Source organism: Anomalospiza imberbis, chromosome 3 (genome assembly GCF_031753505.1).
Source record: "Anomalospiza imberbis isolate Cuckoo-Finch-1a 21T00152 chromosome 3, ASM3175350v1, whole genome shotgun sequence".
NCBI classification, from domain to species: domain Eukaryota; kingdom Metazoa; phylum Chordata; class Aves; order Passeriformes; family Viduidae; genus Anomalospiza; species Anomalospiza imberbis.
Window position 1 is genome coordinate 37,049,658 of NC_089683.1, and position 26,915 is coordinate 37,076,572.

The 26,915-nt window shown below is 41.4% G+C and overlaps 2 protein-coding genes across 4 annotated transcripts in view; one reads left to right on the forward strand and one right to left on the reverse strand.

Annotated features, from left to right (window-relative positions):
• The window catches only part of MDN1 (midasin AAA ATPase 1), a 90,481-nt gene extending 85,042 nt beyond the window's left edge, over positions 1 to 5,439 (reverse strand). For all 3 annotated transcript variants that reach the window (XM_068184036.1, XM_068184034.1, XM_068184035.1), the window contains exons 1-2: positions 5,295 to 5,439; positions 788 to 1,014 (exon numbers count right to left, since the gene is read on the reverse strand). In XM_068184036.1, the coding sequence (XP_068040137.1) occupies positions 788 to 1,014; positions 5,295 to 5,396 (329 nt within the window). In that variant the 5' untranslated portion in view covers positions 5,397 to 5,439. The remainder of the gene's footprint in view (positions 1 to 787; positions 1,015 to 5,294) is intronic.
• Positions 5,440 to 5,625: 186 nt separating this feature from the next.
• Positions 5,626 to 26,882, forward strand: CASP8AP2 (caspase 8 associated protein 2). Its single transcript, XM_068184037.1, has 10 exons — positions 5,626 to 5,967; positions 7,315 to 7,390; positions 8,513 to 8,593; positions 10,359 to 10,459; positions 11,621 to 11,695; positions 12,951 to 13,066; positions 14,853 to 17,356; positions 18,342 to 21,264; positions 22,837 to 22,936; positions 24,242 to 26,882. The coding sequence occupies exons 2-10, from the start codon at positions 7,342 to 7,344 to the stop codon at positions 24,296 to 24,298; spliced, it is 6,006 nt and encodes a 2,001-aa protein (XP_068040138.1). The 5' UTR covers positions 5,626 to 5,967; positions 7,315 to 7,341; the 3' UTR covers positions 24,299 to 26,882.
• Positions 26,883 to 26,915: the final 33 nt, after the last annotated feature.

The following is a 26,915-nucleotide window of genomic DNA, read 5'->3' on the forward strand; positions in this document are numbered from 1 at the left end:
AGGGCTACAAGCAGGGCTTTGGGCCACATCTGGCAGAGACTGGTAAGAAGCAAATCCTACATGGGATAATGCTTTTTATCATGACAATGTCCTCCCTTATGCAAGTGGCTCAGGTGTGAAAACTCCCCTCGAGGGAAATACCGGGACATTCACACTGAAGGCTTTCATCCCTTTTGATGGGGCATAACTAGAGGCAGCTGTCACTGTCTGAGGAGTGGTCAAGAATCAAAGATCCCCGAAACGCCCCCAGATTCAATTTTAGGAACTTCCGTCAGAGAACTGGTCATACTCCACAGTGTTGCAACACACAGTGTAAAACCCCCAGGGGAGGTACCTGGGCATTCCCACCTGAACCTGAGTGTTTATTAACCCAACAAATTTTGTGTTCCATGGGCTTCCCCCACCTCCTGATGGATCAACACTTTGACCATCACTTGGACCAATGGTCACTGAAACTGCAGCAACCAAGTCTCGCCACTGGAACCGTGGGTAGTGAGATTTCTATTCTTATCCTCTTTCTTTATTTTCCCGTATACATTTTCTTAAGTGTTATTTTTTATGGTTATATATTGTTGTATTTCTACAGATAATAACCAAAACGGCTACATCTCTCCTTTCCATTGCAACCAAATTGTTCTAAAATAAACAAAACACCAGCATAAACACCAGTTCTAAAACATTTAGACACCAGTCAGCCAGTGTCCTTCACTCTAATCCATCCCAATCCTTTAACAAAAACCTGATTTACCCTGCCTCCAGGGGCAGGACGTAACATCTCATTACTCACGGCATAACATCAGGGTGGTCAGCAACCAGCTTGCTCATTGCTACACAGAGCCTTTCATGCCGATCATGGTTGATTTGGCCACCAGCTTTGATAGCTTCTGCATTTCTTTCCAACAAATCCAGCAGTATGGGCCGAACTTGACGGCCGATCAACAGAGTACATTCTTTATCCAGCAATAACTGTGCAAAAGTATTGAGGATGCACTGACGATCCTGCTGAGTCCAAACCTAAAGGAATGGGAAGTGAAAACAGGTTAAATGGAAAATTATTTTGACTTCAGAACTATTCATGCCGGAGTCAGAATGAGTTTTACAGGAACAAATAGTTAAAAACCAGAAGGGAGTCCAAAATCCCAAAGCAAGTACTCAATTGACACAGCTCTCAGTATTAAAAAAAAAAAAAAATTACAATACAGAAGGAGTAAGATGCAGAATGATACACTAAACAGGAATTACAAGGTAGTCCCAAAATCTTAAATTATGTTTTTCAACTGAAAGATAAAGCAATTTGTAATTTTTTTAAAAAGAAAAGGATTGGGGAAATGTTGAAACAATTAATACATCTTCCTAGAATTTCTACTGATCTTAACAGCTTGGTTTCATGAGAGCCACAGAACATTTAAGACATTGAACTTAAAAATTAAAACTTGCTTCATCGCGGCTGCGCGTTACTTTTCTCGGCCCCGTCAGCTCTTGAACACCCGGCTTGGGCATCTCAGCTTTTCGTCGGGGCCTGGGCTCGCCGCAGTCTCCGGGCGCTTTTGCTGTCGCGCTCCGGGGTGGGCTGTTGGCCGCGCTTCACCGTCGGCGCGAGGGAAGAAACAAAGAGGCAGGGAATTCGTCCAAATCCATCCGCGTGGCGGCTGGATGCTTTATTGGCTGCGAGAGCTGCGGTGGAAAAGCTGTAGCCGATCCCAGCTTCGCACGGACGCAAATGGCCTCGAGCATGCCGAGGAGTGGGATCAAATAGGGAAGGGACAGGGTGGACAGGGAGTCCTCCCGCCCAATGGGTACAGACATCGTGGTGATGACGTGTACTACAGTGACCAATGGGAACACGGCAGGGGCGGAGACGGGGCTTTGGGGTGAGTGGGACCGCGAGAACGGAGAGACGGGCACGGAAACCCCAGGAGTAGGGAAAACCCGGGGGATGCACGAGGGTACAGAGAACTGGAAAACTAACAAAGAAAAAACCCATAATTTGAACCCAAACCCAGGATGCAACAATTCCCCGCTTTAAATAATATAAAATGACAATTGTTTCTGTTTGGATTCTTGCGCAGTGGCCTCTTCTCCTAGCTTCTGCTGCTGTGACTGCTTTGTAGATGGAGCGGGCCTGGGGATGGTACTGGAGCTGCTTTTTTCCTGGGTGTTTGGGGATAGGGGAACTGGGACAACAACTTTATTATAAACACGGCCTGGAGACATACGTGGTCGGAGGTAGATGTGGGAAAAGTGCTCTTTAGGGAGATGCTGAGTCTCTCCCTTTTCTGCAGCGCCTGCGATTGGATGCAACCCCTTGGTTGGTGGGATCATTGTTTGCATCCACTGGCACTGTATCGCTCCGACTCACTGACTGTCATGGTGTGTAAGACTTTCTTACAAAGTTGGGAAAGTTGAATGGATTTTCCAAATCAGCACTCTTACTGGGTTCAAGACAGGAGAGGCAACACAAAGGTGTGGCTTGGCCTTGGGAGGAGGCTAGAAGAAAACAGAGCAGCACCACTCTATGGCAGCTGTTCAGTTCAGCAAGATAAACCAAAACACGAGCCCGAACTCTTCCTACAACCCACACAGTTCAAGGGGGGAAAAAAGAAGAAAAGCAGGCACGATATGCAGTTTCACAAGCTGCAACTTCCTAAGCCTCCTCCAACACTTCTTTGACAGAGTCGGACAGATCTCTCTCTCACAAGAGAGGACGCAAGCAACAAGTTTCTTGTTGACTTTGTATCATTGAGATAAAGTGTGCCAAGAATCACAGCTTTTCAACATATAGCAGAAGATGACAACACAGCCCAAGATGGAAGCCAAAGTGCAACATACCTTCCCTTATTTCTAATGCTACATGATGTAAAGTCTAACTAATCTTTCAAATAAAATGTTGAATTCACATTTTAGTATTAAAAAACTTCTGCCTTAGTTGCCAGAGCATCAGGACATTTTTCTGACAGACAATGGGTAACTGTGTGAATTTGAGACCACTAGGTCATCTCCTTTTTCCTACATTTATTAATATAACAGAACAAAGGCATTTCTCAGCATCAAATGCTAAGACTGAAGGCTACTAAATAAGAGCTTGGAATTATTATTAAAACAACTTTCACTGCTTCATAGAAAAAAAAAATGCAAAATGAAGGATGCCAACATAAACCACCTACAAATTAAAAAAGAAAAAGCAAGAATGGTGTGCTCATGAGCTTCTGTCCACTTAGGAAGGTTGCAAGGTCTAAATAGAAGAAACATCCAAAGCAGTCAGGTTCTTTGATACATATATTTCCACATAAGCACTGTGGTAGATGCAAAGGACAGAAACCAGTAAGGGTGTTTTTGCATTGAAGTTCCATTCCTAGGAGTGTTTTAACCTTCTCAGTGATTAACTTCTCTGCTGAAATTACATGATCACAGGCATCCAAAATACATACATTTGCACAAAATTCACATTTGGAATTCTGTGCAGGAAGACTTTCTGGCAGACCTTTAGTAACTCAGAGCCAAAAGCACATTCCAGCAGTTTGTGGAGACCTATTGCTTCTACAGTTTGCTTAAATTATTCAAAAATGTAAACGTGGGGAACAAAGCTTTAGAGAGCTTTTCATCCCATCTTCCTCATTAAGAGCACAGAAATTTGCTGTATCTTTGCAGAGTTCATGGTATTTAAAAATACTTTACAGAAAAGGCTCTAATTCTATTACATACCCAAGCACAGGGAACAAAACCGTCCATGACGATATGAACTCTGCCTTAATATGAACCTCAAAAGACTGCTCCTTACTTAGCACTTGTGGGCAAGTTTCATTCCTTTATGGAATACTGTTGAAGAAATAAGTTGCCAGAAAGACATAACAAAGCTGTAGAGCAAAGAGAGCTCTACATTTCCAAAATGCATGCTTCCTAGGTTATATACAAAGCAGGAAATCAGGTACTACGTTTAGAGATGGAGTTTGTTTACTGGCATGACAATCATAAAATAATCCTAGAGCTGTAGCTTCCAAGCCTGAAAACAGCAAATGAGTTTTCAAAAGGGTGTGCCATTGTTAAATAATGTGCTGTTCCAGGCTCCCTCTATTCCCTCTTTAGGAATTTCCACCTAGCAAGGCTTTTAAACCACATCTCCAAACAGTCACCGAAATGGAAAGGGCACAGTGTCTTTCCCAGTCTCGGATCTCGGTGACTCACTTCTGGTTCGCTGCTCCATCTGTCTGCTACAACTTGTATCCACATCGTCCCCCTTTCTATTTCTCAGCGGCTTCTCTCTCTTGAAAAGCAACTCTTCATCACCGCTTCCCTCCAATTAGCTTCCACTCAGGACTGTATATTCATGTCAATTTTACTTTGATCCTGTGATTTGCAGCGACAGAAGAAAGAGCCATCTGTCACCAACAAAGAACTTTGAGTATCTGTATGAAAGCCCAACCATAACTGAGACAGCAACTCAGGCTGAAAGCCAATATTCTGAAAAAATATGATATTTCATACTTTTCATCTTCAAACAACTGGGACATTTCCTAGACACTCAAAGAGAAACAGAGACTTTGAGCCCCAAAATGTGTACACATCTGAGGGGCTTCTAAAGCTCTATTAATAGAACAGTATCTGATGGGCTGATATGCTGTTACTACATGTCCTCAAGCATTTCAGAGAAAGAAAGGAGATCGGTCTTAACTCTCCAAGAAAGCAGATGTACTTCTCAGAGCTAAGGCAGCCTAAGCATGAAGGTGACTGTAGGACCATGTTTTCAGCATCACTACAACCTGGAGACTGTGATTAAAAAAACCTCAAAGCAAAGCCTAGAAAATCATGCCTTTTTTATCCTACGTGCTGTTTTAAGGCAATTAAAGAAGACACGCAAAATAGCAACAGGCTAAGGACTAGTTACTGTCTCAGTGCTTGATAACAAAATACCACCTCTTGCTGTCACGCTCCGGAGTCACCTTAGCGGGCATGGAATGGATTGAAGATTTAACTGCGGGGCGAGGCGCAATAGGAAGGGTACGGGGATACAGAAGAGGATCTTCTTCACGGGCTGCACCCGCGCATCCCCGAAAGGGGCGAGGACGGCAAGAACCAGCAGCAGGGAGAGAGCGGGCATTAGCTCCCGCCGGCTGCCCGAGGGCCAGGGGCGGCCGGGGGGTCAGGCACACCCAAAGCTGCCGGGAGCAGATGGCGGCACGGGGGAGGCAGACAGGTGGGCGCCCTTTACTGCACGGTGGCGCCTACGAGACCCTCCCTGGCGGAGGGAGAACGGACGCGCGGGGACCACCAGCGAGCGCCGCACCGCCCGCTCCTACCTGCTTCGCCACGAATCTGCTCAGCTCCACGCCGCTCTTCTCGTTCCTGCGCGCCACCAGCTGCAGCGGCTCGGCCAGGCGGAAGCGCAGCTCCGCCGCCATCCTGCTGCCGCTCGTCCCGCCGCGGGGCGCGGGGCGCGCAGCACGTGCGGCGCGCGGCGGACGCGGCACCACCAACTTCCGCTCTGCCGCCGTCACGGGAAGCGCGGCCGCCGCCCCGCCCCGCCCCGCCCCCTCCGCCGGACTACAGCTCCCGGCGTGCACCGCGCTGCCCCTCCCCTGCCGCCGCGAGCGCCGTCCGGGAGCGGAGCGAGGCTCCCCCGCTGGCTCAGAGCGCTGGAACCCCGCGCCCTTGGCCTCCCCTGCGCTCTGCTTCCCGGAGAGCCGTCTGCCGCTGCTGCCGCGGGACTCGCCTACCCGCGAGCCCTTTAAATCTGGGTCAGGGAGGCGGCCGAGGGCGGGCGGTGACGGACGCGGCAGCGGGTGGCCCCGGCTCGGGCGGCAGGAGCGTTACGCCCCCGACGGCAGCCGCTCGCGGAGGCCGAGCGCGGCTGCCGGGCGGTAATGATGTCCCTGCAGGGGTTGGGCAGCGGGATCGCCGACAGCAGCACCCGCCGGGATTAAACCTCGGGCTTCTCGGGAGCACCGCAGCAGCAGCGCGGAACGACACCAGGTAAGCACGTATGTGTCGTGCCCCGCAGCCCCGGGCAGCCTCCAGCGGCCGCGGCACAGGCCTACGTGAGCAGTGATTGCTGTGAGCTCCGGGCCGGAGCAGGTGGGAGGCTCCCGGTTCGTCCCGCCGGGAGCAGCGCGCAATTTCCCGCGCTCGGGGCCGGGCCGGGATGGGGCCTGCGGTCGGGAAGGGGGGAGGGGGCGGGGCCAAGGCGGAGGGGGCGGGGCGCGGCCGCCCCGCGCGCCTCACTTTGGCGCCAACTGCTCGGGGCTGGGGGCGGGGTTTGCCGACGTCACGGCGGCGGATATGCCGTGCGGCTGCGGCCGTTGGCTGGCGCGGCGCCGGCCCCGCCCCCTGCGCCCGGCCTGCGGCACCGGCCGGGGAGCGCTCGCGGCCCTGCGCGCGTCCCGCCGCCCGCGCCCCCGGCACCGCCTGCCCGCCCCCGGTGCCGCCTGCCCGCCCCCGGCGCCGCCTGCCCGCCCCGTGCCCCCGGTACCGCCTGCCCGCCCCCGGCGCCGCCTGCCCGCCCCGCGCCCCCGGCGCCGCCTGCCCGCCCCGCGCCCCCGGCGCCGCCTGCCCGCCCCGCGCCCCCGGCGCCGCCTGCCCGCCCCGCGCCCCCGGCGCCGCCTGCCCGCCCCGCGCCCCCGGCGCCGCCTGCCCGCCCCGTGCCCCCGGCGCCGCCTGCCCGCCCCGTGCCCCCGGCACCGCCTGCCCGCCCCGTGCCCCCGGCGGCTGCGGGAGCTCCTGCTCTGACCCCCGAGAGGTCCCGAGCTCTTCCGCCGTGGCAGGAATTGGGGCGGGCGGGAGCCCCTTCCCGCGTGTGCAGGGAGGGCGACGGCTGGGGAGCGAGTGAGGAAGGGCCGCTGCCTCTGAACGGGCTGGGGGCTGCTCAGCGCTGCTGGGTGCCTGTGCCGTCCCCCCTGCCAGCTCCCCAGCCCGGTACTGGTTTGACTGGCGGTATCGGACAACGGGAATTTGCTTTTAAATGGACAGTAGGGAAAAAATCAGAATTATCAAATCAGATTATTTTAACTGGGTAAGCTGCACGTTTGGATAACCTTTTCGCAGAATGCAATGCTGATTTTCATGTCAAAATTCCTTTATAGGATCAATAAGTGACAGTTAACATCTTCAGGATGCTTGTTCAAGTAACAGAAAATATCTTGTGTTTCTTGAAAGCTCACGTTGTTACATTGATCCAAGAGTTTTCTTATTCTAGTGGTGGATTTTATTGAAGAACAAGGGCCACAGGTAGCTCAGGTGTAATTTATGTACTTCAAGATGATGCTGCTTTATGTTGCTGTCGTCAATTAATTGGTTCCCTTTGCTCTGATATTTTACTCGTAGATGGGGAAGCCGTAGGGAGTTTGTATCATGGCAGCAGATGAGGATGGACTGGGACTGTATGATATCTACTACAGTGGTAAGAAGTGTTAGTTTTACTTTTTGGCTTGTGGGGAATTAATGAAAGCAGTCTTATGCAAATAAATAGGTCCAGAAATAACTTAGAAAACAAATCTGAAGTTGTGATAAATACTGATGACCTTCAAATGTAATTCAGTGGTTGTGGCACAATATCATGCAAGCCCAATCCCATTAGTGAGTTTGTATTTAAAATCATACCTGTGTACTTTAGGTTTCTGGAATGTTTTAAGGGGGTCTGGAACTGGTCTCCCCCCTGTCTTGCACAGTGTATAATTTAACCTTCGACTGTATCTTAATGAAACTTGCATTTGAACAGTTAGGGGCACTGCTCCTTTGTTTGCTGTTTGTAAGAGCCAATATGCTATCAACTGCCACAGTACCCATAATCAAGGTACTCTATTTCCAGCTCCACAGTTGGTTGATTTAACACATATTTGGGAGATTCCCAGCCTCAGATGGACTGTGGGTATTGATGTTTTTCTTTATAGAAATAATATTTGTTGCAGAAATGGGGAGGTTCACATAGAGGAGACAAGAATGATAAGAGGCATTACAAAAAGACATGAAGAGAGACTGAGGAGATTTAGGTTAAAATACATTTACAGAACCAGTTAGTGTGTTAGTAGATGGCAATACTAAAGCAAATGGTTGGTATTATGATACGGACTGCTACGATACTTTCTCTCTAGCAAGAAGTCTTTCTTTTAACAGTAGCGGTTTTATTATACCAAATATTTTATTTTTGTTTTTGAGTTGTATAAGTTTTGTATTTAGTGTATCCTAGAAAACAGTTTCAAAGATCAAGTTTGCTTAATTTATCATTTTAAAATCTATTTGCCACATAATTTGCTTTATGCACAGTTCTTGTAGCATTTACAAGCTGATCTTACAAGACCCTCTTTGCTCCCTGGTGACTAATCTTTTCTCCACAGTAGCAGTAGTTTCCTGGATAAAATTCACATTTTACTGGTCTGTACTATTACTTCTACTATTTTCTACTGGTATAGGATTGCAGTTGCACTGACTTTATGGGAAAGGTAGAGTTTGCAGTTTACTAAATGATTACAATGATTACTTTGTTTTTTTTTTTTTTTTTTTTTTTTTTTTTACGTTGCTTTAGCTGAAGCTTCCCCCTTCAGGGAAGGAGATGAGAGCTCCGTGGATATTTATGATGGCTTGGACAGCAGTTTGTCAGTTTCTGGTAGGTTAATTGTGTCTCACCGCTTGGCTTGGCACATTACAGAGTCTCTGCTTCTTAGGCTGATTTCAAGTAAAACAGTATTTAGTTTTAAGCTTACATTTAGCTGGTGCAACCTATGCTTAAGCAAGCAACTTGTTTAAATTCAAAATATATATATTAGGCTGTATAAATGCAGCAGAGAATCCTTAAATCTATTAGCTGAATGAATGAAAGATAGTTTTCCTCTGATATTGGCTACTTGAAGATAATTGAGCATGTAAAGGAGTGCAGAAAATGTTAGCTATTTTATCTGTGCCTTGATAGTAGGACATTTTACCTTGGAAAAAACACTTTTATTTTGTGTTTCTGTAAGCTTTAGGATCAGATCCAAAAGGCACTGATCAATAAATCCCCAGTGAGAGATCCAACACATACTTTTGATGTGATACAGTAAATTCAGGATATCTTTTAAACCTTTTGTTACTTTCCAAATAATTTGACAGGCTATTGCAGCATATACCACAGCATATGCTGAAGTCCATACAGCCAGGATACACAAAGTATCACCATAGATTTCAGAAGGCTTTAAGCATTTTCCTATACAGAGTAACACCATTCCTCATCAGAGGGCTTCAGGCCCATAGAGAGTAACATCGAGTCGCTTCAGAAACCTTCAAGAATCTACCCTTCTTGTTCTTTAGCCCGACCTTTTATACCCCTAGTTGTTCATGCGCTGCACCTGAGTGCCCTCTGTTCCCTTTGGTGATGGTCAGTGCACCTGGGCACTCCATGTCTCATTGCTTTCAGTGCTGCTCACCTGCTTCTCACAGCTATAGCCCACTGGGGATGAGGCTTGGCCACAGCCCCACTCCCAGTTACCACAAACTGTGTGCCTACAACATGCTGATGTAAATTAATTTCCTCTTTTAACTTCTTTGAAAGTGAGAGGTAAATGGATCCAGCACATGTTCTTTTTTGTGAGCTTTAGAGTACCATTTAATGAAATGCTGTTTCTAGTACTTAAGCAATTATTTCTCTCCTGATGTTACTGCTGTAATACCATTGAATTTTCATGAAGAACTGTACTATATCCTACAGACATAAAGCATCTATATATCTTTTTCTCATTTTGCATTTTGTATTTCTTATGTTCATCTTTCTTATATGGAGATGCATTGTTTAGTAAACATTAAAGACGCAGTGCAGTGAAAACATTTTATGTAGTCCAATTTTGAGTGACCTTGGGTTTTTAAATTTGAAGAGAGGGCTGGTGAGATCTTTGCTCTGTACACATAAGATGTTATTTATACATCCTTTTGCATTGTGTTAATAAAACTTTTTGCATTATGGTACTGTCCACAGGATGGAAGCACAGCTTTCATAGCTGACTTCATTTATTTGTCTGCAAATGCACCTGTATTTCAGGGGTGTCATAAGCCAGATCCTGTCAGTTAAGTGTATTTGGTAAACAGGGCACCCAGGTTGATTTGAGGAAAAAGCACTGTCATTCAGTAATTTGGGTGTTTTGGTGTTGGCTTGTCAGTTGGTTTTGATTGGTTGGGGTTTTTGTTTGTTTCACTTTCACTTACAGATGGCTATTTCAAGAAATCGCTGTGCCTTACTGCAGCATGGTATGACATGAGCATGTAATAATTACTTTGTGTGTTGTTACCTTGTAAGTACAAGAAGTAAAACCAAAATGCACAGACAGTATAGAACAGTGTGCACAATGCAACATGGTTAAAAAAATAGCTTTTTCCTCATGTAATTGCCTTTCTTTATATAGACAATTTTGCTCCAAATACTACACCATCTAGAAGCGGCTTAAATTTATTTGATGAAATATTAATTGAAGAAGGGACTGCAAAGAAAGCATCCTATGATGAGGTATGTATTAATATGGGGAAAAAAAACTTCTGCTGTTTTGGGGGGGGTTCTTCCAAATTTCCTTGTGTAAAAAGTAAAGTGCAGAAAATGTTGTCAGCATGCTCGCATTGTAGGAAAAATAGGCTCTTTTTAAATAAGTAAAAACAAGAGTGTGCTAATGAAGTCTTAGAACATCAAGTTCATCTGAACAAGTGTATCTGTCACTCTGTTACATGATCTGTTCCCATTTCTCATGCTTTGCATGCAGTTCATTTATCAGCTGTGTTGTGGGAAAATGTCTTGTGGTTTCTCTGTAGTCAAGGATCTGGTCAGACATCTGATACAAAGCTAGTCTTGACATTTCTCTCAACAAGTTTTACCCGAGTAAAACAGATAAATCCATGACCTATCTTACATGTTGTTAAATTCTGTCCTTGAGACTGAAGGTGGCCATGCAGTAGTTAACTGCTTCTAGCAAATCAAGACAACACTCACTTAAGTAGCATCAGCAATCCTGGCCTATAAGACACATTTAAATGGCATGAAAGGGACAGCATCCACAGATGTTACAGAATAAGTAGGAGTGAACCCTCCAGGACTCCAATGAGTGATGAAAATATCACTTTGCAAGTTTGAAAGTAGTTGACTCTTTGTTTGAATGGAATTTGTCCATTCTCCTGTGAAAGCTTTGTTACTATCTACCTCTAAAGAAGAGCTCATGCCAAATTTATTTTCCTTAACTTTGTGATCTCAGCAGGATCGTGTCTTTTGCAGTCTATTTTTGCAGTCCAAGTTTGTTTGTAGTAACTTTTTGTTGTGTTTTCCCTTACCTGTTTTGTGTTACAGGAGATCTGTCAAGAGTCTCTTTGGCTCTCAGAACTCCTGCTCCTTAGTAGTTGTGTCTTTAATTTCACAATATGACTTCCTGTTATTCTTAACCTATTACTGTTAGGCAGCACACACAGATTTTCTCTGAGTATTTGTGTTGTTTTAGAGACCTGCATACCAATTGGAGCATATTGAAGCCTTTTGCTTCAATATGGCTTTCAAGTGTTTCTTTAGGGGAAAAAAACAGGGGTTTGTAATATACATTACTGTGTTAACTAACTATAGATCTAGAGAAGTAACTCTTCTGTATAATTAAGTCCACTTCTGTGCTGTGAATTCTTCTCTCTTTGACAGTTGCAGGCAGAATATGGAAAATGTCAGCAGCAAATTAAAGAGTTGATGAAGAAATTTAAAGAAATACAGGCACAGGTATTGTAGTTCAAAGGGAAATATTGTCAAGATCATGCAAAGTAAATGGAATATTGCTTTGAGAAAGCAATTTCTTATGTTTTCCAGACTTGATCCATTGCATGGGTGGTTTGTAAAGCATCCCTGTAGATGTTAGGAGCTTGGTCTGCCTAGGATGGTTGGTGGGGATTGCCTACTGACAAGATCAGTAGGTAAATTAATGTTTTGCAATGTTGTCTGTGGTAGGACTTTATTTGGTTAAAAAGCTATCTTCTGTCTTCCTGATTAGAAAGTAAATGTGTCAAATGAATAATTATCAGAAAGGTATCCAGTGCTCTTGTTTGTTTAATGCACTAGGGACAGGGCTGTAAAGGTACCTGAGCTGTCATTACAACTGGAAACAGATGTGTGTGTTGCTTTGAGCACAGTGCTATTCTGATAAGTCTGAACTGCTCTTCAGCTTCAGCTGGTGTTCCCTTGCTGTGCCATTCTATAGAGCTGGATTATTTGGGGCAATTCTGCAGTGTGCTCTACTGCATATTACACATGACTCCCAAAGGTTCTAAGGCTTGCAGTGGTAAGCAGCTTGCTGCCCTGTGACACTGCTGTGTTGTTTTCTGCAAAACTTCTCTGCCTTTCTGAGCAGGCTTTGCTGAGGACAGTTACCAAGAGAAGGAACTATTTCTAGGATTGACAGTTTCTAGAATATCATATGTAGAAATGTTAGAATGATAAAGCACCCAAAGTTGACAGGATTGACAGTTTCTAGAATATCATACGTAGAAATGTTACAATGATAAAGCACCCAAAGTTGGTTTCGATACCTTGAAAGAAATACAGTTATCCTCTTTCTCTGAAAGTGCTTGAGAGCTACATCTCATTTGATGCAGTGACCAAGAAAGAAATAAACGAGTAAAAGAATGAACCAAAGAGGTGGATTATCATTTTTTAGCTCACTTGTTTTATAGCATATTTCAGTTTTACTAAATTGTATGCTTGAAATGTTTGAAATAATTACCAGGACCACAAACAGAAGCATAAATGTGAGTAATGATTCTTAAAAAAAAAACAAAACCACAAACTTTTTTGGATTTCAATAATTCTGATTTCTTTGAAAGGGTTTATATATGTTTTACTGTCACTTTGCCAATGATGGGATGTTTTTCTAGTGGTTGTCTTGCACTGTTTTTCATTACATGGTTGGATAGCCAAGCTAACTCTTGTTTTTTTCTCTCCCTCTCTCTCTTGCTGTCTGTTTTATATATACTTAAAATAGAATATCATTCTACAGAATGAAAACCAGGCTCTCAAAAAGAATATTTCAGCCCTTATCAAAACAGCGAGAGTGGAAATTAACCGTAAGGATGAAGAAATCAGTCATCTGCATCAAAGGTACAAATAGACAGTAGAACTGAAAACAAGCTTTTGGTCTGATCATGTTTATATACTTGTTTGAAATGCTTGTGTATATTAAAAAAAATAATGAAAAAAATCATTAATTAGTGAATTATTGTGTAGTTTAGAACCAATACAATCAGAGAAAATTTGGATCTCCTTTGCCTGATGAGGTCTTGGGATTCTATTTAAGAAACCAATGAGTCCAGGTGGTGACCATTTATTTACATGAATGTTTGATTGTTTGTAACCCACTATTCCTTGTGGGTTATCTAACCATCTTGGATGTTTGAAAGCATTATCTTACTAGTTTTGAAGCTGAATTGTGTCTGTTTTATGGCCTCAGATATGAATTCCATGGAACTTCTCAGACAACAACTGAGAAGAAATAGGTTATATAATGTTTTCCTGGCAAGATACGAAATTCCTGTCTCCAGTGGTGGGGGATAACAACTAGAGAATTCTTGGTTACTTCTGTGTACCATCAATGTTACTGGAAGGAGTTGAAACAGTGAAGTATGGATGGGAGAGTAGCTGACAGTAAGGTTTCTGAACCGTGTAAAACCACAGCAGGGGTTTGGTATTCAGGATGCCACCTTGTCAGGTTACCTCCTTGTCATTTGGGTCACACATCATTGGTTTGTTTGCATTTTGTTTTGACCATTCGATATTTTCCTGCACCAATACATGTTGTAAAGAAGGTTCCTTTGAGATTCCTGTGCTAAAGGCTAGATGTATAGAAACTATGCAGGTTTCTTTGCTAAATACAGAGAATTACCAGGCACAATCTGATGGAGATCAAGAGGTTTTGACATGTGTTTCTTTCAGCTCATCAGCTTTCACACAGCAGCTGCCATTTTCACATCTTTGAGTGCAGTATTCTGAATTTTAAATTAAAGTCTTTGAAAAAGACATATTTGTTTTAAAAATTTGACCACTTTATATACTTTACAAGTTCCATTGCAATATCATGTGATGGTGATGAAAGTTTGTGAACAAGGTATTTGATCTAGGTATTTTGGAGGCATCCATCATGGAAAATTGTGGGGAAATTGGCACCTTGAGATCTTAGAAACATGCCTTGTCTGCTGCGTGGTTTATAGTAAATTAGCTTTTCTTAAGCAATGTGTAAAGATTATTTCAAAGTTAATGCCTTCAAGGAATTGTTAGTGTTTATCTCAAAAAAACACCATCAACTATAAAACCACAAAACCAAACACAGCCTGGATACAATTACATTAATCACACTTGTATACCCTTTCTAATTTGATTTTTTAAGATATTTTTAATATGGTGACTTCTCAGCAGTAGCATGTAGCCCTGATGGGGCTTGGTTATCATAATGTAGTACTTGTTTTCTGGAGCTTGCAACAACTCTCAAATGTATTTTATTTGCTTAGTGATTATTATTTTAAATCACTAATGCTGTAAAGAACAACTTTTTTTTTTTCCCTGGGGGAGAGCTCTTTCTATTGCTGGACAATGAAATACTAATTTGAATTACTGAAATTGTGAACTAGGCTCAATACAGTAATTTTTTTTTCATAAATCTTGATTTTTTTCTTTAGATGAATTTCTTTTGGAAAATATGTATATAAATGACATTCTTTTGTTTTGTTCTGATAGAAATTATTGAATGTCTTTTTATAGCACCACCCTTTTTTTTCAGCTTGAAATTGAAAGTGTTAACAATTTTTACAGAAACATGGTTTCATTGCAGTTCAGCTTTAGTTATGTTTAAATAAATTTAAAAATAACATAACTTTTTTGTTTTTATAAACAGGCTATCGGAATTTCCCAACCATCGAAGTATTTTCACCAGAACATACCTTCCAGGATCAACTAAAACAAAAGATTCCAAATTCAGACCTTCTGATTTTGGTGACAATATGAAGGTGGAGCATAGAATGAAAAATGACTGCTCAAAAGATGCATACAACAGTTACTCATCTCATAACACGGACAGTGGGAAGTGTGGCTCTGAAAAAACGAGCACTCCACTTTTGCCGAGGTACCCTCCTGAAGAGCTCTGCAATGATGGTACTCACACGTGTGCACTGAGCTATGACCATACCTCCAACCATACCAGCAAGGATAACAGAAAGGAAAGAAAAGAAAGTAAAAGTAATGAACAGCACAGCAGGGGAAATGTCAGCAGATACAAAAGAGAAGTACATCAGAGCACTGGAAATGATGCTGACAGTGAGGAGGGGAATTTGGATCCTCAACAGAAGCTGAAAACCCTCTCAGAGAAGGCTAGTAAAAATGAGTTGCAACAAAAAAGTCAGAGCATGAAACTCAAATGCAGTCCAGGTGTGGAAAGAAGAGTAGAAAGGGGTGCTTCTTCCTGGGAGAAACAGACAGCTGGTAAAGACAGATTTCAAACAAGAAATGAATTGTATGCTGATGAGAGATTACAAAATGTATTAAAGAAAGACATTAAAACACATGATAAAGGTGAAAAACATGCTGGCCAAAAAAATAAACCAAATGAGAAGCTACAAGAACAACCAAGGAGGCCTAGTAGGGGAAGCAGTCCACACTCCAAGAATGAACATTCAAAGAGTCTTCATGAATCGCATAAATGTCGTGTGCAAGAGTCTAGAAAAGTAAAACACATTGACTGCAAGAGAGACAGGGGAACAGATGATCATACCTCTCGAGAAGGAAGGACTTCACCTTCTAATTCCAACAGCAGAGAGCATAAATATGCACGCTTGAAGGAAAGTAGTAGTAGACATGAATGGGAAACAGCACATTCCAAATCAGAAAGACACAGAACTGAAGAAAAAAGGAAAAGGGAAAGGGAGGATCAGGATGAAAATAGACATTTTAGAAATGAAAAAAAACTTGCAAAGGAATTTTCTCACCAATCTGTAAAAGACTCCAAGAAAGGTACACATGTTACAAAAAGTGAGAGAAACAAATCCTCTAAGCTGGAAGAAACATCCAGAGTAGCAGATACTTTAAAAGATTATAGGGTACCCAAAACTAAAGGTAATCACACTGGGCCAAAAAGCAAAGACTTAAAACTTAGCTTTATGGAAAAGCTAAATTTAACTCTTTCTCCTAATAAGAAGCAATGTCTCTCTGCAATGGATGGACTTAAAGCACCTTCCCAAAAGGCCACTGATGAGGGAAGTACTGAGCTCACACTGAAAGCAGAACTCTTCGATTCTGCCCGCCCTGTAGACTGTGGTCCCACAGTGCACAGTCATTCAGCACTACAAGTTCTGGATGCTGAAGCTCAGAGCAACATGGAACCAGCACTGCCTGTTTCTGTCAGTTCTGAAAATGGAGCCTTGAAAGCAGCAGCAGCAGATCCAGCACAGTCTGAAGCGTTGCCAGCAGTCACAGCTGATGAACCAAACTCAGAAGCCTTACCAGAAGAAGGGGGTCAGGTACAGCCCCAAGCCTTGCCAGAAGCAGCAAAGGTGCTGGTTCCTGATGAGATGGAGGCTGAAATGCCTTCAAAAACAGCAGAGGCTTGTGATCCAGTTGAATTGGAAGCCTCAGTAAAAACAGCAGCAATGACAGGTCTGAACCACCCTGAATGTTTGCCCCTGGAGGTGACAGGGAATGTGGCAGAGTGTGAAGAGCTGCCTGTGACAGAGGGTGAGAGGCAGGATGATTATGTACCAGCAGCAGAAGTGGCACGACCTAAACCTGCAAGTGCAAGTATGAAAGACCTTCTAGAGTCAGCAGCAGAGAAGAAAGAGGAAGATAAAATAGGGCTGGCGGCTAACATAGAAAGCTCTGCAGATCAATGTGGCTCTCAAAATGTTGTCTTAGATGACTCGGAAGCCAGAAGTTCCGGTGACCTGGAGTCCTCTGATATTGCAGATGATAGCAGTGAAACAAAACCAGACTCTTTAATGGAAATAGTTAGGGATGATGATCACCTGGCTGCAGAAAATGTTGACTGTCCCATTGAGGAAAAGAGTATCTGTGAAGTTAACATGAGTACAGCTCACTCACTGGACAGAACTATAAGTGATAAGGATGAACCACTCGTTGACCAGAATACCTGCGATCTGGGGCCAGACCTAACTGGCCCCAGTACTGCAACAGCATCTTCTCTCAGTGGCAAGGTGTGTCTTGTAACTAAAGAGAGAGAAACTAACCCAGTTGCTGTTGATGATGACAGCTCAATACTGAGTATTGATCTCAATCACTTGAGGTATATTCCAAAGGCAATCAGCCCACTGAACAGTCCAGTGCGTCCCTTGGCTAAAGCACTGAAGATGGAAAGTCCCTGTAAAGGCCTTGTGAAGACTTACAACAAAGGTATTTGTGTGTGTATCTTCTAATTTATTTTCTACATAAAATTTAGAAGATCCCCTCATGGAAAGCAGAAGTTACTTCTTTTAACTGCTTTCTGAAAAATACAAATTGTGTCTTCTTAACCTGTGTATGTCCCAGTGGTCTTTTTTGTTAGTGGTGGCAGCATTTAATGTTGCAGCCAGGATTCTAGCCATTTGAATATTAGTTCTCTAAAACTGGAGTTGGTCGCTATTGACAGAAAACTGGTTGAAATAAGAGTTTTGTATTAACTTCCTAAAAATATACATACACATTTCTTATTTGTGGCTAGTTTTGCATAGATCTCTTAAGGCTTTCTTTGTAATTGTGGAAGTTATGTAGGATCATATTCTTTCAAGTATTTGTGAATTTAAGTCTTCCTTCTAATGTCCTACTGCAATTAAAACAAAAAAATTCTTGTAAGTTGAGATTTTGTACTAGGAAAATGGCATTGAAATCTGGTTTCTTATGTTTCAGAGCGTAACTCTGTACGGGATTATTAAAACATTATTGGATCATTTGTTCTCAATTTGTTTTAGTTTTGAAATTATTAAAAGAAAAGCCAATTATTGCATATAAATGTTCATAATGATGTGAAACTTATAATTTAGCTGGTACAGTAATCAGAAAACTTGTTAAAGTAAATGGAAAGAAATTTGAAACTTTTGAAAACTGCTATATTTTTGTCCTTCCAATTGATGCATTTGTGAGATAGTTCACATGTGTTTCGTGAAATGTTGAGGCCTCTTAAAGCTCAAAATAAAGATTTATTTGCCCTTTAAAGCTCAAAGAAATATGTTAAACTAGCAGCTGCTGAAGCAAACCACCCAAACTCATTATAGCTGAGCTTCCTGAGTTCAAACAGTTCTGAATAATCAGTTTACAGAAGAGAATCTTGCACACTTTTCTGAAAATACCTGTTTAAAATTGCATTCTTTGTGGTGATTAGAAAACTGTTTTCTTTTTATAGATTTAATGCCTGAAAGTACTGTTGTCATCTGTCCCTCAAAGAACTTGTCCAAGGAGGTAAACAAAGAAAATCAAAAGCCGGTTAGCATGTCTGATGAACACTTAGAGATGGAGTCTCGACTAAGTATCTCTTCAGATGAATTAGAAGAAGGTGAAATCGTAAGTAGTGATGAAGATAAAGAAAGATCTAAACCAGAGAGAGGCTCTGAAAATACAAAAAAGTCAAGACCAAAAGCTTCTTCTGAGACACGAAATTTGACCAGCAGCCCACAGAATCAAAATAGCAAAACCATGCACTGCAATGAAGATAATGGAAAATTTGTTTCTGTGCAAGTAAGTGCACAAAAGAACAGAGAGAGGCATAAAAATCAGACCTTCAGATCTTCAAAGAATATGAAGAAAAACAAAACTGTGAGCATTGCTTGTCTTGAAAAAATAGTTCATGTTATTGTTGAACCTTCAAATATACAAGAAATCATGCAGATGCTCAGAGCTATACGAAAACAGATGAGGAAAAGTTACATGAAATTCAAAGTACACTTCCCGGTTCAGCATTTTTACAGAATTATAGAATCTGGGATCATAAATTTTACAGCATTAATAAGATACTTGAACTTTTCCAAGATGTGTGCATTAGGTGATACGTTAAAATTGAATATCTGTGATATTATAGAGTCGAAACTTAAACAAGTTAAAAAGAATGCAATAGTGGACCGTCTTTTTGATCAGCAAGTATCAGATATGAAAAAACAGTTGTGGAAATTTGTAGATGAGCAACTTGATTACTTATTTGAAAAGATAAGGAAAATTATAATAAAGCTATGTGATGTGGAAAATGAGGGTGAGGAAGGGAAGTTTGAAAGAGCTGGAAAGCCAAACCACAAGATCAGTCATAAAAATGATGTGGAGAGATCTAGAAAAAAGTCCCTGAAAGAAGGTTCTCAAAAGCCTGAAGAATATATTTCAAAACAAACTGTGGATTATGAACAATCTAACTGTCACCATGAGAAAAATAAGACAGGTGCACCAAAAACTGCCTTTACAAAATGTCTTAATTCCATTGATAACACAAGAAATTCCCAAACAAAAGTTCACCTCTCTAAAGAGACTAATTTGCAAAACACTCTTACTCCACTGAAGGGTGCTAAATATGAGAAGGAAGGACTCCAGCTGTCCAAAGATGCTAACAAGTCTGATCTTAGTTATGAGCTTCTCACAGAACAACAAGCATCCAGTCTTACATTTAATCTAGTAAGTGATGCTCAAATGGGTGAAATTTTCAAAAGCTTATTACAAGGTTCTGATCTCTTGGAAAAAAATGGTGGCAGTATCAACAGAAACGACTGTGAATTCAGGACTCCAGAAAAACAGTTTCTAGACAGTCATAAATGCAGGGATAATACTGCTGAACTGGAGCAAGACATCATTCCAAAGGAGGCATGCATGGATTGTAAACTGGATGAGGATATTAGCTGGACAATTGTTTCACCTGTAAGAGCTCCCTCATTAGCATCTAGGCCTCAGATGCCTGTTGATCCAGATGTGCTGGATGAGAACTGTATGTTTGAGGTTTCCACAAACTCAGCTTCGTGCAAAGAAGATGAATGCAATTTACAGAAGACTAAATCATGTATTTCTTCTATCCTCCTTGAAGATTTGGCTGTTTCCTTAACGATTCCATCTCCTTTGAAATCAGATGCTCACCTCAGCTTCCTAAAACCCGAGAATAATTCTAGCTCAGCTCCAGAGGGTGTTGTTAGTGCACATTACAGCGAAGATGCGCTTCTTGGAGAGGAGGATGCCACTGAACAAGACATTCATTTGGCTTTAGAATCTGATAACTCAAGCAGTAAATCAAGTTGTTCATCATCGTGGACAAGTCGGCCTGTTGCTCCCGGTTTTCAGTGTCGCCCCAGCCTACCAATGCAAGCAGTAATCATGGAGAAATCCAATGATCATTTTATTGTAAAGATTCGGCGGGCAGTGGCATCTGCCTCACCAGCATCTGATCAGATAGCTCCAGTGAAGGAGGCACAGGCATCCTCAGCCAAGATTGGAAAAGGAGACATGAGAACTGGAGGAAAAGAAAAGGATAGCCAGAGTGCCACTGTGAAAGAAGCTGTCAAACCAGATCTGGTTAAGATGGATCACTTGCCTCATGTCAGCACTGAACGAGAACAAAATCCTACCTTAGCTCAGCCTCTGAAGGAGTCACACAGTAGTATTGGAAAGGAAGAAACTAGTGTAACCTGTAGAAAATCTTCAGACAAAGAGAGCCACGACACTGAAAGCCCAGATAAAGGCTCTGAGCAGTCTGAGGCACAGAAATTGCAAGTATCTGAAAACATAAATGAAATGCATCTTAGATCTCAAGATTCTTTTCCTGCTGGATGCAGTATGAAGTCATGCATAACAGATTGTATTGTTAGTGAAACTTCATGTCATACAGTGGAATCCAGAGCAGATAACGGGACTCAGGAAACTTCAGCAGGAAACTCAGAAGTCAGTGATAAAAAGGAAGAACTGGAAGAGTGCTTTGATGCATCAGTAGACCTAACAGAAGAGCTTTCTAATGAGACTGTAGCAGGTGAATGTGATCTTGAAACAAAACCCAGTTCAAAGACTAGTGGAGGATGTCAGATAAGTATAGATGATAAAACTAATAAAAAGAGGAAAAAAGAGACTGTCAAAGAGAATTCCAGTTCAAAAAGGCAACGAAAAGGAACTGAATCAGGTGAGGGCAGTGATGAAGGTAATGTGAGGTTTGAAGATAGAAATCCATCACCCAAGCAATGTTCCAGTAAGAAGAATGACTTACAGCAGAATAAAGACTCTACTCCCTTGGCTTCATCTCTGTCATCACCTAGCCTCTATGCCAAAAACATCATTAAAAAGAAGGGAGAAGTAGTAGTTTCCTGGACAAGGTAATTTCTGATTTTATCTGCTTAATTACTTTAGGGTTTTTTAAACTATGTGAAACACTGAAAAGAGGGAAGAAGAGGGTATTTAGCTATTGACCAAAGTTATTTGGTAGCTACACCCTTGTCTAAAAAGGGGAATGGGAGCCTCCTTTTATCAATGCAGGATTGCTGAGGGAGATTGATGTCCATCGCTTATCCACATCTCCCAGAGCAGGAGTCCTCTTGGCTTTTGTTTTGAAAGCTTATGTGCCAAGGTAACAAGACCTACTGTAATCTACTCTATGTTCTTATTATTTCCCCTACCCAGTTTATTTTTTCTATCCAAAAATTCCAGTCAGGCTTGGTAGGGGATGAAGATTCTTGGTGTTCCTACGAGGCATTGGTGACTGGTGAAGAACAGCTAAAGATTTCCCCCTCTGAGGGAAGGCATGAGAGTGAGCAGTTCTCTGGTTTTGGATCTGAGCTGCTCAATCTGTGGAAATGTACCAGTCTACCTTTCAACTCAATATATTCTGCTTTGCAGGATGTGGGTGACAAATGAGATGGCTGTCCGTGTCAATAATACATGCAAAATTATTGTGATGTATTCTTATTTTTAAGAAACTATAGTTGGCAGGTTTTGCTGTTATTGCTATAACTTGATACAATGAACACTTTATAAAAGGGCTTCTAAAAGTTTCAGGACAGACTTTTCTAAACTATAGTTCAGATATAATAAGTTTCTAGGAAGCATTTTAAAAGAAAATCAGTTCCTTCACAGAAAAGAAAGACAGCAAAAGCTAATGTCATTTTTTAATGTGCAAATCAACAAGGTAGAAAGAGACTTACAGTTTTCTGTATGAAAATGACCAGGTTTTCAGTTTCGCAGTTTTTGTTTATCTTTGAACGTTTTTTATCTTTTTTTTTTTAAAGACATTTATTTAAATAACTAGTCATTACATTTTGCTTTGAAATTAAAGAAAATAAGTATAATTTGTTGAAGTGTGATATGTGTGTTGAAGTGTGATAGGTTTCAGCCAAATAAAATTGCTGTCTATACACATTTTGCCTAAATTCATTGATGAGACAAACAGGAAATTGGTGATGCACTTCAGAATAGACTTCTGCTTTTTTATTCTCATGTGAGCAGTAGAAGTTCTCTGAGTTTGTTTGTTACACTAAGCCAGTTAGAGAAGTCAAACATCAGTGGGCCTCAGCTGAAAGCTGCTGTTCAGCCATGCAAACTGAGGCTGGAACTGCTGACCTCTGTTGAGTTTGAGTTCCTTTCAATTCAAGTTTAAATATCGGGTTTAGAACCTTAAAACTCTGACTTTGGTTTGGGGCTAGCCCTGTTCTAACAATCCTGCTCTTCCTAGTAGGGGAACATAATCTCCACTACCACTTGTTTGTACTGACTCTGTTACTCTGTGCTGGTAGAAGAAAGGATCCTCCACAAATTTGTTGCTGCTGTTTGAATTTGCGTTCTGTAGTTTGGAAATACTCTGAATTTTATATATAACTGTATGTATTATTTTGTTTGTGTATGTGTACACAAACATATGTATTGATGTTTTAAAAAATGCATTTTTGCTGTAGAAATGATGACCGAGAAATTTTACTGGAATGTCAGAGAAAAGGACCATCAAGCAAAACCTTTGTTTCCTTGGCCACTAGGCTGAACAAAAGCCCAAATCAGGTAGGTGATGATCATTCTTATATATACTACCAGCAGTATTCCTACATTTACAATTACACTTGAACAAAAATCTTTGGAGATCTTCTGCAAATCTGTAGTTTTCTTTTCCTGAAAAAAAGAATCTTAGACTCTGCTAGTTGTTACTTCTTAAAAATACATATAGGGGTATTATGGGGATTCCTCAGTACCTGTTTGCTTGGTACATTGGAACTGCTCCACTCATAATCCAGGTACAACAGGATTGTTTGTTGTTGGATCAGCACTTACGTAAAGAAAGGCAATTTTGAGAGGCCTGAAGCCTTTGGACACCTTTAGTAAATTAGAAAAATATTCAATTTAGAGCTGAGAAAAAGTATCATGATTGTGCAGAATGGACATTTTTAATGAAGGTGTTTCTATTTTTCCTTTCACCTTTTAATGTAAAAGTTTCAAAAGATGCAGTTACCAAATTAATGTAGAATATTCCCAGAGGTTTGCATCTAACTATATTTGAGTTGAATTGCTCTCTTAATATGTATCCTGCAAATCTAGAAAGGGAGAAACACATTTGACTCCATAGGAAATCCTGCATGATTGGGATTTGTCTTTTAGGATATTGTGTTGCATGTTTCTAGAGTTTTTGTGGGGTTTAGAAGCTGTTGGGGTGGCTGGTTAGATAAAATAATGTTATCTGTGCATTTATGCCACTCTTCCAAGTTAGTTTGGTGGATCAACAATATGCTATAGCAATATGTATACAGCAATAAAAAGTAGTAGCTTAGAGCTGAACGAGGTCACTATTTCAGCTGTAGCTATGTTCAGCAAAAAAGCTTTTTATTCTGATCTACAGACCAGTTATGTAAAATCCCTGGCAGGCAGATTACTCCATGATGAGTAAAAAATACCTGAAGCAACAATTGTGCAAGAAGGTAGGAAATAACCTATAAATTGTGCTTTTTGTGGAGTACAAAATAAGCTTTTGTCTTTACATTTGTGTCTTACTCATGGTTATGTGTGGTAAAGTCAAGGCTAATTGGCTTTGAAGCCTTCATTTTTTCCTCCTTCTTGTAGGGAAACCTGTGTTAAACCTGTGTTGGCTCTAGCTGTCTTTGATTAACCTGGAAGCTATTTCAAATGTGAAAGGTATAGGAAGACTTCCTAGATCCAGTTAATTTGTTAATTGTGCTCCTAAAATTCTCTTACTAAAATTTCTTTGAAGTAAATAGTGGTAGTCTTAAAAAAACTTGATGTCAGATCAATCTGTCTTGGTCGGTATGGAAGTCGAGGGCCTTAATGATATGTCTTTCTTTTTTTGTCCTCTCATAGGTTTCAGAACGATTCAAGCAGTTAATGAAGCTGTTCAAGAAATCCAAGTGCAAGTAGACTCAAACCAAGTTGCTTCATGGTTACAGGGCTTAGCTGTTACCTGCAGGGAGGGACTGGAGCTGCTGCATTCATGTTGGTGGGATTACGGGGAGGTATCCAAGTCAGAATACTGAGTTTGGTAAATCCAGTGCACTGGTAGTATTTACTTGTCTGAGTTTCCTCTGAACTTCTTTAACAGAGTAATACAGAGGGAACTTCACAAACCAAGTGGCTAGGAAAGAAAGGGCTTTGGCACTGCACATGGGGCAGTATCATTTCAAGGGGGTCATCTCCTGTTAGTTAAAGGTGTTCTGTGGGTGGAGACGGGGCAAGAGTGGGACTGGTGGCTCTTGCTTCACTTGTCGGAAGTTCTGCGTGTGCTGATGTCGAACTGTGATCTTAAAAAGTAAGAGTGCTTTAGAATCCAGTTGGTGGGTTATCCTGGAAAATGACAGGTAGGTCATCTTGGTGACTGTGGAACATATTCTAAGAAGTGAGGTCTTTCTCTTTTAAAAGAAGGCAGGGCAGTGATAGCAATGATTCCAAAAGTTGCTTATCTAGTAATTAAATTCTGTTGCTCAGGAATAGGTGGATCTTGCAGTTTGTTCTTAACAAACACTTGTGACAATTGTTTACTTACAAGAGATGTAAATCTAACAGACTCTGTTTTCAGAACAGTCAGAGTGCAGAGTGGCGTAAATGTTGCTTTACATGAACGCTCCTCTGCAAAGGCCGTTACATTTTTCTGTTCCAAATTACATCTGGAGAAGGTACTTCATTTAGGTCTTCAACACAATAAACATTCTGTTTTTTTAAAAAAAATTAAATATTAAGTGGTTTTCTTTTAAAAATTTAGAAACAGACCTTTACAGTTTCATAAAATGTGACTTTGTAGTTACTAACCAGAAGCAAAACTTTCTATAAAAACAGACAGTTTTCAAAAGCTTATCAACTTGGCATGTTTTGACAGCAATTGCATCTATCTTTACAAATTGTTTAGTACATTAGAAATTCATTATGTTCTATTTTAAAAAATCTGTTATAACTGTTTCCAGTTTTACTAGAACATACCTAAAGTATATGTGTGTGTATATATTTACGCACACATCTCATACATAATTGCTGTTTTATCCCAAATTTCTAAGAAGGTTTTGTTTTTTCCTCTGAGAAACATCCCTGGAAGTTGAAAGGGGTTTTGTTTAATTAATTCATTAATTTTTGAGGTTTTATTTTCTATGGAGGATTGGAATTGCTGTAGTCTTTATTCAGTCAGAGCATCTGCTGAGTATGGTTATACTTCATTTAATAGCCCTCACCTAAGTGCATTGCCTTTCAACTTGGATTGAATTGGCTCTTTTTCAGAGTCCAGTGACCATTTCTTCGATGTCAGCATGTTTTTTGTTCTCTCTCCAACTAATGGGACAGGCTTCTCTTTCTAATAAACCATCAGATAATTTGTCAGTGATGTTGTCACTGACCCCTTTGGAGCATTGTACATGTGACCTATGGAATGGATTGTCATGCTGCCAAACAGTGCATTGTCCTTGTTTTAGGCAGTGCTCTGGAAATTGTTACAAAGAATGACTTGAGTGGGTGATGTCAGTTCTGGCAGTCTTCCATCTTTTGTGCTTGTTTCTGAAATGTTTGCTTTCAATGATCAAATCCCACCTTCCGTGCTTCGCTGTCAGTGCCTGGCAATTTTAGTGGGGGATCGGTGCGCCAACCCGTACTTGTTCTTAACAAACATTTGTGACAATTGTTAATTTGTTGGAGATTTAAATCTAACTGAAACTGTTTTCAGAATAGTCAGTTTGCGGAGAAGTCTTCATGTGTGTGGAAAAATCAGACTCTCCTAAGAGTATTCTTTCAACCATATGCTTATAGATCAACATGTGCACAGTACTGAAGGCACTGAGGGAAGTCACTTCTCTCCACTTAAGTGCTTCCTCTTCTGCGTCAAAAAAAAGGCAGGCAGTATTTTATTACAAAGTTGTTTATTCCTTGTCTGTGTTTACTTACTTTCATATCTGTATAGGTGATGGGGGCAGGGTTTGACTGTTTTGAATCTGACTTGGATTCTTTTTTTGTAAAGTGTGAAACTTAGTAATGTTCTCTCTATTGTATCTATGTGTACAGGTTCCTATGTGGTCATGTAAAATATCTGATGTTTGTGTATATATATAAATATATGTATAAAAATAGAGCTTTGTTTAGCCAAAGACAATTTTTTTAAGTATATAAAACTACAGGTTTATTTTATATAAACTGAATAGTTTGCTTACTGTAAGAGCAATACAAAAAATTAAACTCTAAAACTCACACACATGTTCTTGTTGAACAAAGGTTGGCTTGGTGTGGTTTTGTACCATTGTTTGTAATTTATTTCTCCAGCAAGAATTTTGATACGTATATGCCAAATGTACTGTATGTAATTCTACAGTCTACTTTGTGAAACCTCAGGTAAATCAAAATATTTTCTAGAACTGTTGGTTAATGGCTTGACAGCTACACATGTTGTGAAGCAGCATTAAAATTTACTTCTCTTAGTTTGTATGAGTGAGTAGCTATGTTGATGTTCTGGCCAATAAACATGGAAGTTGTCGGCTGCTGCTCTGCTGTAATTACTGCTCTGAGT